Source organism: Chenopodium album, chromosome 15 (genome assembly GCF_948465745.1).
Source record: "Chenopodium album chromosome 15, dcCheAlbu1.1, whole genome shotgun sequence".
Classification (NCBI taxonomy): domain Eukaryota; kingdom Viridiplantae; phylum Streptophyta; class Magnoliopsida; order Caryophyllales; family Amaranthaceae; genus Chenopodium; species Chenopodium album.
In genome coordinates this window covers 18,105,771-18,126,827 of record NC_137848.1, presented here as the reverse complement: position 1 = coordinate 18,126,827, position 21,057 = coordinate 18,105,771, and the positions used below count along the sequence as shown (strand labels likewise).

Genomic DNA, 21,057 nt, shown 5'->3' with positions numbered 1-21,057 from the left:
GCTTCCACCTCCTCTAGGAAAGCCAAGTCAAAACGTAGGGAATCACCAAACCCAAACACTTCAATGCCCCCCCTACCCCTAACATGCCCTTTCCAAACACTTCCACCCCTTTCTTTCATCCCCAAACCACGGGAGGGTTCGAATAAACGGATGATATGGCTCCTTGGACTATGTCTAGTTCGGGATTTCAACAAAACCAATTCTCACCTCATTTATACGGATCACAACATGAATTTTCTATTCCTACTAGCCAAGGTAGCCAAACACAAGCCTCCGGGTGGAGTGAACAATCCACCCAAATGCCAAACACCCAAATTCCGAACCCAGGAGACGAGTGGTGTACCGAAGAGGAATTTGCCCAAACCAACTAAAAGAGTAATGTTTGGGTACATTATCAATTAAGTAAAGATGGACTTAAAGCCAAGTGCCGGAGTTGTAGGAAAATTTCCTCGACCGAAACCAAGGGAGGGACGGGACACCTTAGTAGACATGCAAAAAGATGTGGTGGACCATCTAGTGACCCAACCCAACCCAACTCAAAATTTCTCATTTCCATCCACAAGGCTTCACTACACCTTAGTAGACATGCAAAAAGATGTGGTGGACCATCTAGTGACCCAACCCAACCCAAAATTTCTCATTTCCATCCACAAGGCTTCACTTATAGTTATGAGAAAGATAGAGATGAACTTGGGAGAATGATCATGTCTTAACATTTCTCATCATTTAATGGAAGCTATTGATGGAACCGGTCTTAACATTTCTCATCATTTAATGGAAGCTATTGATGCATATAGTCTTAGGGATAAAATCATGTCTATGACTTTTGATAATGCAACTTCTATGACATTTAGTACAAATTTGGTTAAACTCCAATTGACCGATGTACTATTAGATGGAGATGCACTTCATATTAGATGCATTTGTCATGTTCTTAACTTGTGTGTGAAGGATGGAACACAAGCAATTGGTCCATTTCATCACAAAATTAGAAATGATATTATGTCTATTAATAGCTCTAACTTGAGATATCAGGAATGGAAAGGTTTTTGCAGGAAACAAAGGATAAAGGCTATAAAAATAGCATCGGATTGTCCAACTTGGTGGAACTCCACCTATGAAATGTTGAGTAGGGCAATCAAGTACAAGGTTCATTTAACACTTTTTTATAATAAAAATTTTTCACAATTTGCTTAACTAGAAGATGATTGGGGTAATTGTGAAAAATATATGCAGTTTTTACAAGATCGCACTTATGCACAAAACGACGACGATGAAGGAACGTCGGGTTCTGCTAGTTCTCAATCAATTCAATTGGCTGATGAACTTGAACAAGAAGAAGACGAAGACGAAGAATAATAATTACATATTTACATTACATACTATTGTACAATTTTTGTATTCCGTATAATAAAATGAAGTTATTCACCAATTATTGTATGATTTTTAATTATCATTAATTTTTTGTATTATCGATTTATCGTACCGACTACCGCATATAATAAAATAAGTTATTCATCAATTTTTTGTGTTATCGGCTTATCACACTCGTAAATTTTTTTAATTATATGAATTATTGTTTTTTTCTAAATTAATAAAATTATTTATATAAACTTTAAACATAATTTATTTATATAAACTTAATTATATTAAGGTTGTTCAAGAAAAAATATATTAACATTGACATAAATTAATAAAATTATTTATATAAACTTAAGTTGTTAAAAAAAATTATATATCGATTTTTTATAATATACATATATATTAAAAAAAATATCGGGTTGGCCCGCGGCCCGGCCCGGCCTGCCAGGCACGTGGGCCGTGCCGTGCCGTGGGCTGGGGTGTGCCAAAACTTGGCACGGCACAGCACGGCCCGCCGGGAATCTGGCACGGCACGGCCCGGCACGAGCCCCACCCCGGCACACCCAGGCACGGCCCGTACTGCCCAGCACGGCATGATGCCCATCTTTAGGCCGATCTTAAAGGTTCCAAGGGAACAGGTACAACGGGCAAATGACATGGCTAAAAGGTATCGTCTTACTCCGTCTAATTATTCTTAATTTGTTGCTCCTTTGCTATTGTCAAAAAAAAAAAAAAAAAAAGAAATTGTTGAAAATTACTTCCAGCATTCCAACCAGTTATAACTAGAGACTTGCTTATAATTTTTTTAATGTTTTTAAATACTACTCCCTCCGTTTCAGAATGATGTTCCTGTTCGTAAATCGATGCAAATTTTTACTTATCTTTGACCGCAAATATCTTTAATCTCACATTAGCAAAAATTATAAAAGTTAGATATTAATAATCTACCCACCAAGACGAATCAAACTAGATCCCACATCACTATATTTGTTTTTATAGATTAAGAGAAATTTAGAATATTCTCTCTTTGTTAAAAAAGTCAAAGATTTCAAACAAGAACATCATTGTGGAACAGAGGGAGTAGCTTGATAATTGGATCTAAAATATGAAAATAGCTTGACTAGGGTGCTTATGAATTTATGATGTGAGTCGAGTTCGAGTTTGAGGTAGCTGGACTCGACTTGTTAACATATCGAGTCAAAATTAATCGAGTCGAGTTTTGATCGAGTTGAGTTTTGACCAAATTAGACCAAGTCGATCTCGAGTAGCTTGCAATTTGATCCGTTTTAGTAAAACTCTCTATTTAGTGTAACATCTCTTCTTTCTTTTTAATTTTGTAATTTGAGAAATATACATGTGATGATACGAGTACATAAATAATGTTTACTCCTTATTTATTAATTAACAATGTAAAAAAAATTATTAAAATATTTTAATTTTTAGTAAATATAATATTATATAAGGGAATTCGAGCTTCTTAATTACGAGCTTTCAAGTCGAGTACTAAGCTACTCAACTCGACTCATTAACAGCTCGAATCGAGTTTTGACTAAGTCAAACTCAAGTAGCTTATGGGTTGTCTCGTCTCATAAGCACCATGAGCTTGACCAAGAAAGTGAGCTTGGGAAAACTAATTGGCTTGAGAAAAAAATTGCCAAAAGAAGGGGAATGTTATATTTTAAAAAAAAAAATCTTCCTACTAGTTTATTGAAATAGCTAGCTAATAGCTAATTATTGAAGCACAATGTCACACAATTTTTACAATGTCTCGATACAGCAAGTCCTATAAGAGACAACATCTCTATGTCAATGTGTCTTTCTGATGTATGTGTTTCTGGTGTAGGTTAATGTAATTACATGTTGTTTCCCCTTTTATAAGCTAGTTGTGCACATAAGGAAGGCTGACGTGGATCGAGTCTTAGAAATTCAGGCACTGCGCTGCAGGAGATTGGTGCTCGTCTTGTGACATGTGCTATCAGAGTCATCTCAACATTGCTCAAGTAGGGAGGTTCCATTCACCATCAACAAGGTCCACCATTTCAATTGTAACGCAAGGGAGCCGTCACAGCTAGGTTTGACATGGGTATAAAGGGTTGTTAGAGTAGGACTGCTTGGTGGGGCACCCAGAGCGGAGTGGATGATGTGTCAACCATGGGAGTAGACGAGTGAGCTCGGTGGGGGAACGTCTTTTGACAGGATTGAAGGGTATTTTCGTGACTACTACCCAAACCAGTTTAAGGGGGACATGTTGAGCAATCAGAGAAGGGACAATGTGCAGAAACACGAAAAGGCGACAACAAGTAGGGTTTCAAAGAGGAGTTGCCATGTGGTGCTAAGGAGGGGGACCCATCTTGCTAGCATCTGGCTTCAAAGTTGGGCAAGTGTGTACAAATCACCTTAAAACTAGTTACATCGCAGATTCGATCAATGATCGCCTTAATATAAACTTAGAAACAATTCAAGAAATCTAAGATATCAATACAATTACAAATCACCTTAGAATTAGTTACATCGCAGGTTCGATCAACGATCGCCTTAATATAAATATTTATCCGAAGCAATACAATATGTGAATTAGCACTAGTTCGACTCGAGATCCACTGATTAATATTTATTTTAGCAAAAATACTCATATGGTCTTCTAGATACTTTCGGAGATTATGAAACCCTAAATCTTCAAATTTCGATAGACGAACAAAATAAGAAATTAGCTTAATAGAATAACCACCATCTTAAAGATGAGATTAATTTATTGAAAGTAATTAAAAAGTTTTTGGGGATTACCACCGGTGAAAACCCCTATAAAGATTCACAATTGAGACTAGAAGAAAAGAGATGAAAAAGTAAAATTGAAAGGAGAAGAGTGAAGGAAAACTTTCAAATAAATAGAAAAGATCTAGCAATTGAGGCTAGAAAACCCTTTCTAAAAAACTCTAGAGAGCCTAACTCAAATCGATCATAATTGTGCTAAAATTTGAATACTTATGACTTATGAAAATAAATAGGATATATTTCATTTTTCTAAAAATTATGAGTTCCAAGTTCCTACTAGATACCAACATGCCACATTGGCCAAAAATCCATATCCTTTTTTTTTCCCTCTTTTTTAACTTAAATATGTCTAGTTTTCATATCAAATGGATGAACCCAAAAAAAAAAAGTTATCCTTGAACAAAGTATAATTGTGAAAAATAATCCTTAAAATGGGAAAAAATTAGCTTTATTTTATACATTTCAATATTTCATAATGAGAGAATATAAACATAATATGTACAATATCTTGTAATTTACTCCATAGTTTATTTGTAGAGACAGGTTTTGGTTGTGAGTTCAGAGTGTGTATTAATCTTTGCTCTTGGAATCAGTGTTGAATAGGAATCTTAGCATTTTCTTATTTGTTAAGTGGATCCATCATAACTCTCATTACCATGAATTAGGGAAAAGCATTTTCATCTTAACAATATATTATTCTTAATTATTTGTCTTTTTCTTTTTAATTATTATTTCTGATAACAATTAATATAACTAACCCTGCAACTCTACAGAAATCTGCATGGCAAAAGTGTACTGTCACAGAGATTGTTAAAGAGGTGAAATTTTTTATATCAAAAAAATCAATCATAAAGATAATAAAAAAATGGTAAAAATAAATAAAAATAAGCAGAGCATCACTTGTCTTTTAGCTCCCAAGTGTGTCCATGTGCAGTTCTGTTCCCGTATAGTTAAACACAATCGTAGCTAATCTGTTTCGGCCTTACTAGACCAGTAAGTTTTTTAATTGGAAAGCTTTATTATATACAACATTTTTAATTACTGTAACACAGTGACTTTTAAGTGATACTCCGTGTAACACAGGAGTACAAAGAAATTAAAACGTGTTATGAGTACATACAATACAATACGTTCGTTGTATATACAAGAGTAAATACCTTACAAAAAAAAAGTTAGTACTCAAAACATGATTTAAAACAGAGCTAAACCAAAAAACACCCAAAAAACCATTTACTTTCAGTCTCTCCTTTATAAACTTGGAAAACCTACATTCACCCACCAGTAATCAACCCTTTTCTCTCTTTCTCTCTCCTCATTTCTTACTCTCTCCTCATTTCTTACTCTCTCTTTCTCTCTCTTCCAAAAAAACAAGATCCTTCCATTATCTCATTATAGCACAAAAATCCCAGAAAAAAGAAAAAAAATGGTGTCACCTGAAAGAAGTAGATCAATGGGAGAAACAACAACAACGACGATGACGACGACAATGACGAGTCCGAGGATCTCATTTTCAGCAGAGTTTATGGATGATGACAGTTTCATCTCCATAAGCCCAGGCTCGTCATTAGATAAAGATGACCAAATTGAAATCGAAAGGGAGATAGTTAAGAATGCAGCAGCAGAGTTTGAGTTTTTATCAGGTAAAAACAGTTTAGATGCAGGTCATTCAACAATGTTGACAGCAGATGAACTTTTCTTTGAAGGGAAACTCCTGCCTTACTGGCAAATCAACCATGCAGCTGAGAAGCTCACTAAAATCAACCTCAAATCGTCCTCGCCCGACGAGGATGATAACCCAAGCAACACTACCACCAGAGTGTCCTCCGGGAAAATGAAGCTAAAAAACAATAACATTACTACAACAACTTCTCCCAGAGACCAACAGGCGAATGCGAGTGCGATAATGCTGGGGAGGGACCAGCAGGAGCCGAGGATATGGTTTGTAGACGACGACCCATCACCAAGGCCGCCTAAATGTACTGTGTTGTGGAAAGAGTTGCTTAGGTTGAAGAAAACAAGGTCTTCTACTTTGTCCCCTTCGTCGTCTTCCTCTTCGTCGTCGTCGTCTTCGAGTTCATTAGGAGATGCTGCTGCAATGGAGGAGAAAGAGAAGGAAAAGGAAAGTGGGTTAAGTACTAGAGAGAAGCATATTAAGAGGATTAAAAAGGGATTAGAAAGAACTAGATCAACAAGTATGAGGATTAGGCCAATGGTTAATGTACCTATTTGCACTCAGAGTGGTAAGAGCAGCTCATTACCTCCTTTGTTTCCTCTCAAGAAAAACAAGATTGATAGGTAAAAATTGGATTTTTTTTTTATTTTATTTTATTTTATTTTAATTTTTGATTTTTAATTTTTTTTGGGTTTTTGGGGTTTAGTTCTCAATCAGCTTGTGAATCTGTAGGATTCTTGATTGATTATGTTCATGAACTTGTCTTATTACTTTTTTTTTTTTTTTTTTTTTTTTTTTTCATTTTTTTCCTGACCCCCCTTTATCTCTATTTCCACCCCCTTTTTCTCCCTTTTTCTGGAGGTATATTATTTTTTTTCCACTTTTTTATTGATGTTATTCAGAAAATTTGGTTTTAGTGGATCTGATATCAGAAGTGAGTGAATCACTACCATGTACATGCCTGACATTGTCTATGTGTTGGATGCTATTCACAATTAATGTGTATTAATTACTAATGTCATTCATTTACTGCAACTGCATTTGATGAGCTTGACCAGAAGTCTAGGGTCTAAAAGAATATTGGAAAATCAGAATTTTTTTGAATTTCTGTTCAGTCTCTTCACAATATTTGAAGGGAAGTCAAAAGGTTGTTAGAGACTGAATCTTACCAATTGTTGTTTGCTTTGGAAATGTTTAGTTGACCCAGAGAGTTACCGATCCTAGTAGGAAGTTGGAATCGGAAATGCAGGTTGATTAACTCCGGTTACCCGGGTTTTGATAAAATCCTTGTTAGAAGCAGAATAGTAAGAGTCTATAATCGAAGATTGATAGGAAGTTGGAATAGGAAATGCAGTTTGATTAACTCGAGTCATCCGGGTTTTGATAAAATCCTTGTTAGAAACAGAATAATAAGTCTATAATAGAAAGATTAGTCATTGCAGAAGTTCATATATATACTCTTTTATTTCTGAGAGCAGTCACTCTTTCAGAACAGTTTCACAGGTTATATAATGAGATTAAGCCTAAAACTGCAAATTTGGCCAAAATCTCAGCTCTCAGAATTTTCCTGTATTAAAAAACTAAATAGAGTAGAACTATACTGAGAATGTCAATGATTGACCTTGGAATAAATGGAGCATAATATAGAAACATTGTTGATTGCAAGGTCTTTAGTGAATTGTCCTCTCTTAAATGTGCAAATACAGATGTTTGATTTATGGGAAAGAAGGTGTAGTGTGAACTGTAAAGTTGTAGTATTCCTTATGCAGACAAGGCACAAGTAGATTGCACCAAAAGTAACTAAGTACATACCCTTGTTTTATCTACTCCCATAATCCAATAATCTCCTAAATGCTTTTGTCGATCCATCTAGGGCAAACAAATAATGTACTTTAGTTTTTAAATAGCTGTTTGGCCGGACATGAAAATGGTCCCGATGAGATTAATTTCCAAAGAGTGCCCAACATTATTTGGGTGAACGTAGGAAGTAGATCACTTGTAACAAGTTCAACTCATATGGAGGAACTAGGTAATCGACTTACTCCACTGAAAGAGTTGAGCTTCTAAGGAATTTGTATGTATGTCTACTAAACGACCACTAAGGAACTAAGTCTAGCTATCCATCTACAAAAGTAACAGCTGTTTTGTATGTCATGCTTCTCAGGAAGAAGCTTTTGACAAGGACTGGCTACGATAGCTTCATTTCTTCTCATCTACTTCCACATCGGACAGCATAGAACAACACCAATAGTGCAGTACTACAACAATTAGGAATGAGGGGTTAGTAATCTTGGTAGCTCAAATGAAAGCTAGTTAAACAAAAATGGTCTAATTTGTTCAATTATATTCCATGTAACAAACAGAACACATGAATACTTACAGGGTTACAAGTACACAAACGATGTTACATTTACAGTAATTACTTTTCATCCGAAAATAGCGAAATTACAAACAGAAAAAAAAAACATAAGAGTATTATACGAACAATATCAAGTATTTCCTTCCTCTCCATTAGGGAAGGGGACCATATACAGCTAAACAAAGTCAGAAGCGCCTCGCAGAAAATTTTTTGTACAACAAAATGACAGCCTGACTTTCAGGCTGCATAGAGGAGCTTGTTCAATTATACCAAGTACTTCAAACACAGAAGCTTTTACTCATATTCAGACAACTAGTTCTGAGACGAAGAGCAGAAAATACCAAGAAGTTTCCAGCTGTATTTGAAGTTGCCAAAAAATGAATCAAATACCGTTTTCACATCACAGTGACAGCCAAGTAACCTTCACTCATTGAGGACTAGGAAGGATCATGTATTCTGTCCGGCCGACTGTGAGAAGCTGTTACCGGGAGTGAACCTGAAAAGCGGATCATATAAGATTGTTAGATTGAAAGATGAATGCACCTCAAGTGATTCAGATACGAAGATTTCACACTTACGAAAACTGCAGCCCGGGTTTTTGAAGAAGGCTTTTCGGAACAGTCCCATTTAGATTATTGTTCTCTACATGGCTGCAAAGTAGAAGCATTATGTCATAATTACAAGGAAGGGAAAAGTATTGAAAGAACCTTCAGAAATTGATAAATAATCAAAACTAATACAAGTGCCATAATACTTTAATAAAATTTGAGCTTCTCTTATTAGATCATTATGTCCTTGTTGAAATACCAAACTAGCAACACCTAAATTTTTCTGTTGACCCTAAACTATTACCAACTCAGACCTTTGACCAATCTAAATCTCCCATGTGGAAATATGATTGGGACAAGATTGATTAAGAGGAGCGTCTAATACAGTATAAATTAGTTAAAAATGATGAAAGTGAAGAGTAACGATCACAATTACAAGACCACATCAACATATTTGCCAGACTTGGTCAACTATTAAATAGAAGGTAACAGAGAAGAAGTTAAAGCATTTTTTTCAACACCATGCTCAATTAGCAAATAGCAATATCTTACTCTAATCTAGCAACAATTCTCTGCACTTGGTGATAGGTCTGGTAGCTAGTAACTATATCAGTTTTGGCCACCTAAACCCATTAAGTGGGTAAAATTTCGAATATCAGTACAATGTTCTGAATCAAAAGTATTGCCAGTCGACAATATATGTGCACGTTTAATCAGGTGTAGAATTAAAATTGTGGTTTTGGAGTTAAAAATTGTATATTTGAATTAGACCTAAACGTAACTACGAGTAGGTCCTCTTGGAGCAGTGGATTGATGATTTGATCCAATGTAGCGCATACCAGTATTTTGCTTCCTTATACCTAACCAAAGTAGGACTAATTGGTAAGCAATGAGGTTTATAGAAATAATTCATGCTAGCAAGTATCAACTAGCACTGTTATACAACAGAGGTCAGCTACTATCAGCTGTATTGAAAGAGTGGAACTAGATATCAGCAGGCGACGGGTAAAAATGCAACGACTCCGGCCTTCAATCAGCCAGTCAGACTCAATCCAACCACTGATGAGAAAGGGGCGCAGTTAGATACCTCAAAGAAAGGTAGAGGCATACTGGATCTAAGCATCTGTCAGACCAGTAGTTTCTCATGCAGAACAAATTCCATGCGGCAAAAGTTGAAGGGAATACTAAGACAGGAAGAGAATCATAATAGAGATGCCAAAATATTATTCGTGTCACAAGTATCTGAAAACAAGTGGTTTTAGATCCAAATAAAATACTGAAATAGGCTGGGATATACTACTGAAAAACAGGCATGTCTTAAGCAGTTAATAATGGCCCAACCTGGAGAATCAATTGTAAAGGCATCCTGAATAACCACCTAACATTATGTTAAGAAAAATGACCAAGATGCCATTTGCACAAACCAAATTTAGTAAATGCCTAGTCATAATTGTCACCCAGAAGTAACTTGAAGATTTGATGAATCAACATATGTAGAAGCCTGGTTCAGTATATACTGATTGTACTAGGTAAGCCACGTGGTACCCACTCCACAATAGCAAAGGAGGCCTTCACCCGAATTTTTTTTACTGAATATATTGTTCTCGGATATAAGGCAACCAGTTATTAGTTGTAAGTGGAACTTGATAATCCATATCTAAAGTCAGAACTTATATACCTATGCAAAACTTAAATACCATGACCCACGTTTTTTCTAGGTGAAAAGCATAAGACCTAGCTATATTGTACTATGTTAATTTATGGTTGAGTGGAATTTATGAGAGAAAATTGGTGGGACCTAAAGTTTGTGAGAGTAAGGTTGTAGTCCCTAATGGACATTTATAGTATGGGACAATCTATAAGGGACGACCTAAAAAGGCAAATGGGCCAAACTTTAAGGAACGGAAGGAAAAAGCATGATGACGAATTCTGAATTCCTGCAACAAAATCTATACAATATATAACACTGTGCTCACCTGGACATCTTGTGAATAAAAAGAAACTAAATTCACGCATTTTGGTTGAGCAAAAAGTTAGAGAAAGGAAACAATTCCCTTGGCATTTGGTTGAGCATTACTCTTAATCTATGTCATTAATACTACATATTCTTTTCCACATAATTTGTAGATGTTCTCATGGACAGAGCATCTATGTCACCACGTTTTTCTCTTTCTCACAAGTAACTAACTACGAGGTACTTCAAAAAATAAAATATGCAACTGTATAAGATTAGTTAGTCTTCAGGGATTAAAGCTACAGATGATATAGAAACTTACAGTTCGCGCAAACTTCTTATTCTTGCAAGTGATGAAGGAATTGTTCCACTGAAGCGATTATTTTCCAAGCTCCTGAAAAATTGATAACACCATATAAGAGATATAAAAACACCTAACTCATAGCATACAGACACAAGTGAAATCCCAGTAATTGGAATCGACAGTATGTTAAGTTGCACTACCATTCTATCAATGGAGCATGCTGTCACAATCACCAAAAGTTTAACACATCTTTTATCATAATTCTATACATCCATAATCATCATCGGGAATACCAGAGTTTGAGACATAGATTTGAAACATCCAGCACTTGAAGAAACAAACTCATAGACAAATAATGATTCCATGTTAAACGTGCGCACACATACATGCAGACAAGAAGAATAAAGGCTTACAATATTTTTAGATGATTCAATGTACCGAGCCTGGAAGGTATAGGTCCAGACAAGCTGTTATTTCCAAGCATTCTGTCAACAAAATAAAACACTAGGATTAGTATCAACCTAAAAATGACTAGCAAAGTATCTTTAAGATCAGGCACCTACAATGTGTTTAATGCAGTCAAATTTCCAACATCAGGTGCCAAGGATCCTTGAAGGCCCATATGCATCAGATTTCTGGTCACAAAAGAAAAGAGTAAGTGCCAATGAGAATAAGAGATCATTTAAGAAAAGTATGTTGAACTTGAACAAGAACTCACATAGATATTATGCGAATCCGTGTACCATTAGAGCACGTGATCCCAGTCCAAGAGTACCCAATTGGGAAACAAGGGTCACCACTCCAATCTTCAGGAGGGTTCAGGAAACTGCGTTTAATTGTTTCCAACATAATCACTGAGGCAAGAAACAAAAGTCAATAAGTAAATCTGAAAAATAACAAGCCTCGAGCAATTTTCTGTACTTTTAATCAATCTAAAAGAAAGAAAATTTCCAACCAGGTCACAACATACTCAGCTTTAAATGCATACAACAACTACCTTTTCTAAACCAAGTCGTCCCAACTAATATTATCTAGGACACAAAATAAAAAATATTTATCTGACATAGCTAATCAATCATTTTCCTTTGTCTATTTCTTTTTCAAATGTTGTTGTAAAATAAGCTCCTCCTTACTAAAACATTAGGTTGACATGTTTTAATTCTCGTGCTAGGTGAATTAATTGTGGTGTCTCCTGCTTAAGTTCTTTGGTCAACGATTTAAAATAGCTTATCAGCTTTATACCTTGCTTAAGTGTAAACAATCAAATCACCTAGTTACATGACATGGTTCTTAGGAGGGGGCGATAACCCTCTTATAATTCAAGTACAAAATGAGAAGAAAATTAGACCACAACACTTGTAAATTTCAGAGATGTACCATCATGCACGAGTGTTTTATTCCCAAGTGGTAAAACATTAAAAATCTCCCCGCCATTGATCAGGGGACTAGCATCTGATCCATCGACTGGGGTAAATCTCAGTCTTGTCAGACCGTCTAGGGGCCATTGGGTTGCAAACACAGCCACACCAGATGGAGTCACGCTCAGGTTACGAACATATGGCACATTATTGATGCTAATGTCAAATGCCCGCCTTGATGAGGCACGGTCATCAGCAAAATATAAAGCAATGTAGTATGTTGAGCTTGGAAGAGGTAAAGCAGGCCACTGTAGTTCCATTGGTCCTGCAGAAACTGTTAAATGGGTCTCAAAGATTTTAGCTGGTGGAAGATTCCAAAATCCAGAAACAGACACATTTGGAGCTCGAGCAGCAGCTTGGTGAGGTCCAAAAGGCTCCCAGTAGCGATCAAATCGATCGTCTGGTGACCTGAAAATCCAAAATCAACAAATATTATAATTTGAAACAGAAGTATAAGCTGAAATACATTTGATTGCAAGACTTCAAATATTACAGGTATTGCACAACAGAAGTAACACTCGTCTTTCTAGGATTCTCTTAGTGGTTTATCACTAGCCTTCTGTAGGGTGATTCCCAATTTCTAAAGAGCTATGTTGAGTTAAACACGAGTCAACTAAACCCAAGGCTAAGTAGCCATGATAACACTACTCATTTACCAAAATAGAAAACATCTAAGAGACAATCACCAAAAACAAAAGCATATATAGCCACTTACTAGAAATAAGTCAACAGCTTAAATGTTAAGATAAAATGAAATTATTAGCTGAATAACAGGTTCACTGCCTACCAACATTCATAGTTTTTACTTTCAGCCATAGAAAAGTTCTGAATTCCACCAGATTACAAGATTATACAGTTAGCCTATACCCAATGTGTTCTTCATACTCAACATTAGACACTCTCCCGTTAATGTTTCAAATACTTCGTATTAAATTGTAGTCTGTAAATGAATAATAAACCAAAAAATGCACTGTAAGCTGCCAAGGAAATTCACCATTCAAATGTTGACATTCAAGGTTCTGAATTGTAACAAAAAACATGATTAGTATATTTATTTCAATTAGCCTTTACCAAAATTTATTCTTGAATTATTTATAATACCTCATAGTTAGGTGAAAAATATCATCCCATACCAGGTCAAAGCCAACTTTTCAACCACACCATTTTTTGTCAAATGATCCCAAACAAGTATCAAGCAACCAATACACAAAAAGCAAAAACCAACAACCAAGAAAGATTAACAAACTATCTCAAACAAAACTCGATAAAACGATTCAAATTACATGAAAAAAAGCTGACTACTACTAACCTGACAGTCGATCTAGTATATCCAAAGTTATTCCTAGCAACCAAGCTCAATCCAACCTTCCCGAAATCGGTCGAATTATAAACCGAACTCTCCAACAAAACCAGCTCAATAGCAGATATAAAAGGATCAGAATCAGTAAGCTCATTAACCCCAATACAAACACTCATTGTCTTCCCAACGGTTCGAAAAACCCCCTCATAATAAGATGTCATATTATGATCATACTCTTTTGTTGTATTAACCAAACCCCACAAATTATTATCAACAATTTGATCAAAAACAGGAGGGTTTTTCTTCCCATTAACCCCACCATAGAAATAGCTAGTTCTAACCATGTAATTCGCATTACGAATCACAGGACCAATTTGGTAACAAAATTTCTTGTGGGTATTTCTCTCTTGCGCAAATGATCGAACACTTGATAGGAGTGGCAAAACTCCAGAATACGACACCGTTTTGTTCTCCCCAACAGAGATGAAATCCGAATCCGGAACCCATAAATGCCCTTCAAAGTTAATCACCGACGAACCACCGCAATTTATATAAAAACCTACAAAATTAACATACTATCAGAACAACAGCATAAATTGTCATACCAATTGTAATGAAAATAATTGCAAAGAGACTACGATGCGATGCGTACTGTAGGGAGCGAGGGAGAGGGAGGAAGGGAGGAAGAGGAGGAGAAGGAGGAGAGAGAAAGACATGGCGGCGAATAAGAGAGAAAATGGAGGTCAAGACATGAGAATGAGAAGGGGTTTTGGTAATGAGAATAAAAAAAGGGGAGGAGAGAGAAAGAGTCATTGGAGAGGTTGAAGGAAGAAAGGAATAAGAGAAAGTGAAAGTTGGTTGAGAGAGAAAGGAATTGATGATTGAGGAAAGAGAAAGTGAATTGAATTGACTGAGTTAACGCGGGAAAAGATAAATAAATGAAAGAACTAACCAGGTCAGAGTTTGGATTAGACGGCAGTTATTAATTGGCGAAATGGAATAGGTCAATTAGGGAAATTGATCAACCGAGAGTCTATTATGAGTCTGTTCTCATCAGATTAATTTCAATTTAGTTGATTTCAATTCATTTCAGTTTATATTTAATGATATTGTTAATGATATAAAGCCAAATTTCATACTTTTAAGCTTATATTACAACGACAATAATAATAATAATAACTATTATACGATTATACCATATTTCACTTAATGACTATTATACCAGATTTCATTATTTGACGAGTTAGGAGTAAAAATCGGATTAAGTTAGTTTTTAAATAAGACCGGCCCAACTCTTTGTTTTTATTTTTTTTAATTATTATTTTTTTTTTCATTTTGTGAATTTTTTAAAAAGTGTTTTGTGTTCTTTTGTCATTTTAATATTTTATTTTTTAATTATATAGTCTATGTTTTTAAAATGTTTTGGGGTTCCATGTTTTTAATATATTTTTCATAAATATTTTAATATGTATATTTGTATATACACATATATATAATAATAAATAATCAAAGATCATTAATCCGTAGTTAAAAAACACTAATTAATAAGTTCAGTTCAGTTTAGTTCATTTCAGTCAATGAGAATAGACCCTATGTACATCCGGGTGTATCGTACAACCCGAATCATTTGCTCATTCAATCAACAAATGAATAAAAATATTATTTGCTCATTTGTTAATTAAATGAGCAAATGACCCCCAGGTGTACGGTACACCCGGGTGTATATAACATATTCTAACGAAGTTCGGGATTTTGGAGAATCATCGAATGAGGGGAGAGAGAAGAGGGCAAAGACATAAAGTAGCGTCTTTTGGGTTACAATACTGTTTTTTGGGTTAGAGGTAAAAAAATGTAAATTTGTCTTACTTTTTACACCGGAAATAAAATGGAGTAATATGTAGAAACGATTTTTGTTACTTATTAACCAAAAGGATTCTAACCGAAATGGTAACTTGATTCCATTTTCACCCCTACAAAAAAATCATACCAAGTAACCAAACACCCCTTAATGTAATACTCCCTTAAAGTCTCACATTATTTGTCATGTTTTGATTTTTTTGCTATATTTATACATTTTATTTTAATTATATTTATTTGCTAATATAAGGTAAATGTTGAATTTATTTTAATGTATATTTTTTAAATTTTAATCTTTATTAATTTATACTATTATAGGTAATATAATAATATATTAAAAGTTAAATTGTACATTGTTAAAGGTGTTAATTTAAAATATTACTCCCTTCGTGTTTTAATAAGTGTTAAAGTTTGACCAAATACGCATGTCGAGACACGATTTTGACCATCAATTTATCTAATTATATGTTAGTAAAATTATAGAAAATTTTATAATACGAAAGTATACATTGTAATGAATCCAACAATGTCTTATACAATGATATTTATTTTTTATATATTAGTAAAATAATCAAGTCAAAGTCATTATGTGAATAGTAAAAAAAGTCAAATTGTAATACTTATTAAAACATAAAGGAAGTGTAAACTTTTAATGTAATTTGGGACATAATTAGCAACTTGTAAGATCTAAGTGAATAGTTGGGTATTTAATTATCATGATCAAACCCTCCTATTTTTTTATCAAAATGCTGATAATATGATCAATGATCATAATATGACATCCTATAATGAAGGGAGTAAAAAAAGGCTTGGAAGAGGCGGCAATTAAATAATGAGGAAATGAAGGGGGGGTCAAAACTTGAAAGAAAAATAAAGAAAAAGTTTGGTGTTGTCGTATGTTGATAAGGTGTGAAAACTTGTGAAAAACATGGAGTCGGTTCATCTGTACAACGATAGTACTAAACATTAGTGATGCGTAACGTGGGCCGCCAACTATGTTGAGGATTCGTGATATTTTGTTGTATCCAACTTTTATTGCCCGCACAAGTACTAGAGTTTTCAGTTTCTAACCCAAAGCGTTAAATTCGACTGTTTTGAACTGATTCAAAAAGAAACTAAATCGTTAAAAACCCGTTTTTGGGTAATCAAAAACTGATCCGGTCCAATATTTTCTAACCCAAATTTGAATAGAACTGAATTTGTGCGAACCGTTACTAACCCAATTCGTTATCAAGTCAAATCGTTACAACTCGAAACTGAAAACAATGCAAACTGATAATGTCTAAACCCAATAGTAACCCGACCCATTTTAAGCCGAAAATCGTTTAAACCCGGAAAAAAACCGATAAACTTGAACTGGTCCAACCTGTAACCTGTTGTGACCAAACCATTTATAACCCGTAACCCGTTATGACCGAACCGTTTCCAACCCGTAACCCGTTGAGACTGAACTATTAACGACCCGTATTGCGATCGATAACCCATAATGACTGAGTCGTTTACAACCCGCAATTCAATATGTTTATGATCTGATCCATTTCAACCCACTACTTGATAAACCCAATTTATCTATGACTTAACTTGATTGTAACATACCTGTTCCTACCCATTATCTGATTGACTAACTCGACTCGATAATGATCCGACTCGATTTTAACCCAATATGATTTGGACTGAAACCCGCTTCAAATTGGGTAAACCCGTTTCAAACCAACCAAGTTCAGTCCAAACCATTTATGTCATGAACCGATAATGATAGAACCCCCGATTTCACCCGATCTTTTTGAACCGAAACCCATTTTCAAACCGACCCAGTTTAAGCCAAATTGATTACAACCCGTACTATTTTGAGCAGAAACCCACTTTAAACTAGCTAAACCCGTTTTCAAACTGACCTGGTTTAATCCAAACTGATTACCGAACCAACTACAATCCAACTCGATTAGGACCCGACCCAAATAAAAATCGCAAAAAAAAAAAAAAAAAACAAACCGACCCGATGATTTTCAAAACCGACCTAAATTGACCAGCTAATCATTTCAACCCGTTATAAACCGACCAGTTATAGCCCGAAACTGATAAACCCAATCCAAACCTTAATTGTTTACCCGAATTGACAACCCTACGCACAATTATTACTCCGTATAGTTTTCCATCCTATTATGTATTTCCTAGAATAATTTATACGTTTGACTATTTTTTATTATTTATATACTTTATCTGTTTTTAAATATTTGATTTATTTCTACTTTTTGTACTATTTATTTGTCCTACTTTGCCTAATGTTTGTGATTTATACATAAGAAAAAATATAGTCTTTTGGGTACTTGGTGGAATTGTCTCAATAAATAGATTATTAATTTTCAATTGTTAGAATAATTTATACTTATTGTTAATTAAAGATATTATTAATCAAATATTACCATTGACATATACGTGTCCAAGAGAAATGAAGTAAGTATTTAAAAATGGAGGAATTAGTAGTTTAGATCCCGTGTATTGTACGGATATTACTAAGATATATTTCTACTATTATTCAAAATATATTATTATGATAAATAAAATGCAATCAAAACAATTGGCATATGATTATGTCTCACAATTTGTGCATGAAAAATAAAATTAATTGAATAAGTAATGTATACACATAAAAAATTATATAGTTCTTAAAATGATACTTAGTTTTTTGGAGAGAAAATGATACTCCTCCGTTTTTTTATTTGCATCATTTGCAAATGCGCAGAGTTTTAGAAGAATAATGAATTTGGTATAATGTAATAATGTGAGTAGATGAATAATTTATTACGGAGTATGGTAAAAGTAATGTAGGACATGAAAGTTAAAGTATGTGAGAGAGTAATGGGGACTATGAGAGACAGAAATGATAAAATAATATATTCCCTCCGTGTTTGAATAAGTGTTACACTTACCAAATTCGACCGTATTTTATTAAATGTTATACTTCCTTTTTTGGCAAAAAACTACATTTAAATATTATATCCCTCTCCTTTTATGGTCCCACCTAAACCCACTACTATTTTTTTTTATATTCATTACTTTTTAATAAACTATTAACCCCACTATATTTCTTTTATAATTTTTTAATACTCCAACTACCTCATCACTTGCCTCTTATATTTAAGTCAATTAAATTGCCTAAAACTATGTGCCGGTCAAAGTGTAACACTTATTAAAACACGGAGGGAGTAGGTGGAGTTTTTTTTTATGGGAAATCGAGTAATATAATTAAGCAGAAGAAAGGGTTAAATCAGCCTTTACAAGTTCATGTATCTCAGTAGGATACTCTTCTAACCAAGCTCTAAGACCATCATAATTGCTACTAAGTTTGGCTAAACTATGTGCTACTCGATTTTCATTCTTTTTCACAAAGGCGAAGGAGGCAGCAATACAAGAATTAGCAAGCAGAATAATGTCTTTGATTATAAAACCAAACTCGGTCGGATCTGCTTTACCCAGACAATGATGCAGCTTGAGATTATCAATTTCCAAACATATCTTCAAGAAACCTGATTCCATGGAAATCTTCAAGGTATGTCTCATAGCCATTGCCTCAACAACTTCCACTTCAAGTCTGCTAGAAATTTACACACACGTAGACGCAACCATATCTCCAACCTCATCCCGCAGCACACCTCCCAAACCCACCTGGTAGTGATTGAAAATGGCAGCATCTGAATTCACTTTAATTCTACCAGATACAATAGCTTTCTAGCAGCACTCCAAAATTTCGGTGGTGGTTTGACTTCCCTCATTCACAGTGGCACTCTCGAATTCACCAACTAAGTTCATAGCCTTAAGAATGACATCCACCATGTCCTTCTTCTAATCTTCTTACCTTCAAAATTAAATTCCATGAGTTCCCGCGTAACCAAATTCCCCAAGTGATGCACCAAAATATGTTCCACCAAGAAGGGTCTTTAAAGATAGCACGCATCCCACTACACCACTCCGCAAAGGTTGCACCATTGAACTTCTCCACCTCCAGCCTTAGGGGAGGAAAATACCATAACAACTTTGCCTATTTACAGTGCACAAACATATTGAAGATAGACTCCTGCATATCCCCACACATCGGGCAAACATGATCCACATCCATGCCCCTAACATGAGCAACAACAACCCTGCTCTCAGCACGCCAACAAAATTTTTTAATTTTTGGGGGAATCTTTGCATTCCAAATATTATTCCATTCAAAATCAATAGTAGAAGAAGAGGTAGTAGCTGTTTCACGCACTTGCTCCATAATAAGCATGTTATAAGCACTTTTGATAGAAAAACCACCATCTTTAGACCAATGCCAAGTCCAAGAATCCGGGCTATCAAAAAGAGGAATGAGAATGTTGCTAATTTTCTGCACTTCCAACGGCCTAATGATGGAGTTGAGCATTTACAAATCCCAATTTTTATCATCCCACAAGTCACAAAAGCAGGACCATCCTCATTTAATTCACGATTACTCAACACACGAAAACCAGGAAGACTAGATACCCATGGATCCTTCCGTATATAATCAATGGCTCCATTCCCCACAACCTAGCCTTTCTAATGCCTTTCGAAAGAACATCACATGCACTTAGAATCGACCTTCATATGTAGCTCGAATTAGATGCAAGTTTGGCATCCATAAAGCCATAAAGGAAGCTTTAGGGAAATATTTGCCTTTAAGCACCTTCACCATTAAGGATTCCTCCTTAGTGAGAATATGTCACGCTTGCTTTGCAAGAAGAGCTTGGTTAAATTTCTCATATTCTGGAAACCAAGGCCACTTTGCTTCTTAAGAATGTACATCTTATCCCATGCCACCCAATTCATCTTTCTCTCCTCCTTTTTCTAGCCCCAAAAAAAATTGCGGCATAATTTCTCAACCTCATTAAAAAACTACTCGGAATAGTGAAGCATTGCATTACATAAGTAGGAATTTCTTGGGCTATTGACTTGATTAAAACTTCCCAACCTGCTTAAGATAAATATTTTTCCTTCCACCCTTTCAATTTTTTCCAGATTCGATCGTAAATATTTTGGAAGATCTGTTTCTGAGAGCTACCAATGTAAGTTGGGAGCCCCGAGTATTTGTCATAACCCTTGACATCCTTAAAAGATAATTTCATCCGAAGAATATTTCTCTGTTCTTGCTCAATGTTTCGGCTAAAGGATACCTCTGAATTGCCCATTTTTCAGTTTCTGACCCGAAAAAATTTCATAGGTAGAAAGAATTCCGAGCACATATTCCACCTACTCTTCATTAGCTCTAACGAATAGATGAGATATTAGACTCACATTCCGATCAATTTTAATGCCATGGATAAGCCGTCTCTGTACCGCATCCCTGATTAATGAAAACAAACCTTCCACAGACATTATGAAAAGGAAAGGTGATAGAGGATCACATTGCCTAAGCCCTCTACTCGGCTTGAAAGATCTCGAAGGTTACCCATTCACTAGAACATCAAAAGAAGCCGTACTAACACATTTCAAAATAATACCCACAAA

The 21,057-nt window shown here is 35.1% G+C and overlaps 2 protein-coding genes across 2 annotated transcripts; one reads left to right on the top strand and one right to left on the bottom strand.

Annotated features, from left to right (window-relative positions):
- Positions 1–5,487: 5,487 nt before the first annotated feature.
- On the top strand, positions 5,488–6,758 carry LOC145582034 (uncharacterized). Its single transcript, XM_081639070.1, has one exon. The coding sequence runs from the start codon at positions 5,558–5,560 to the stop codon at positions 6,431–6,433; it is 876 nt and encodes a 291-aa protein (XP_081495196.1). The 5' UTR covers positions 5,488–5,557; the 3' UTR covers positions 6,434–6,758.
- Positions 6,759–8,104: 1,346 nt separating this feature from the next.
- Positions 8,105–14,579, bottom strand: LOC145582032 (putative LRR receptor-like serine/threonine-protein kinase At4g29180). The gene is made up of 9 exons (XM_081639069.1): positions 14,342–14,579; positions 13,699–14,248; positions 12,349–12,797; positions 11,690–11,825; positions 11,535–11,606; positions 11,385–11,456; positions 10,990–11,061; positions 8,744–8,815; positions 8,105–8,661 (listed from the first exon to the last, which is right to left on the bottom strand). Exons 1-9 carry the CDS (start codon positions 14,403–14,405, stop codon positions 8,613–8,615), a joined length of 1,536 nt encoding a protein of 511 aa, XP_081495195.1. The 5' UTR covers positions 14,406–14,579; the 3' UTR covers positions 8,105–8,612.
- Between the last annotated feature and the right edge of the window lie 6,478 nt (positions 14,580–21,057).

Coding starts and splice junctions, on each gene's coding strand:
- LOC145582032 (XM_081639069.1), bottom strand. CDS start 14,405: ATGTCTTTCTCTCTCCTCCTTCTCCTCCTCTTCCTCCCTTCCTCCCTC. Junction 12,798..13,698: donor TATACTAGATCGACTGTCAG/GTTAGTAGTAGT, acceptor TTGGATTTTCAG/GTCACCAGACGATCGATTTG. Junction 11,457..11,534: donor TTGACTGCATTAAACACATT/GTAGGTGCCTGA, acceptor TTTTGTTGACAG/AATGCTTGGAAATAACAGCT.
- LOC145582034 (XM_081639070.1), top strand. CDS start 5,558: ATGGTGTCACCTGAAAGAAGTAGATCAATGGGAGAAACAACAACAACG.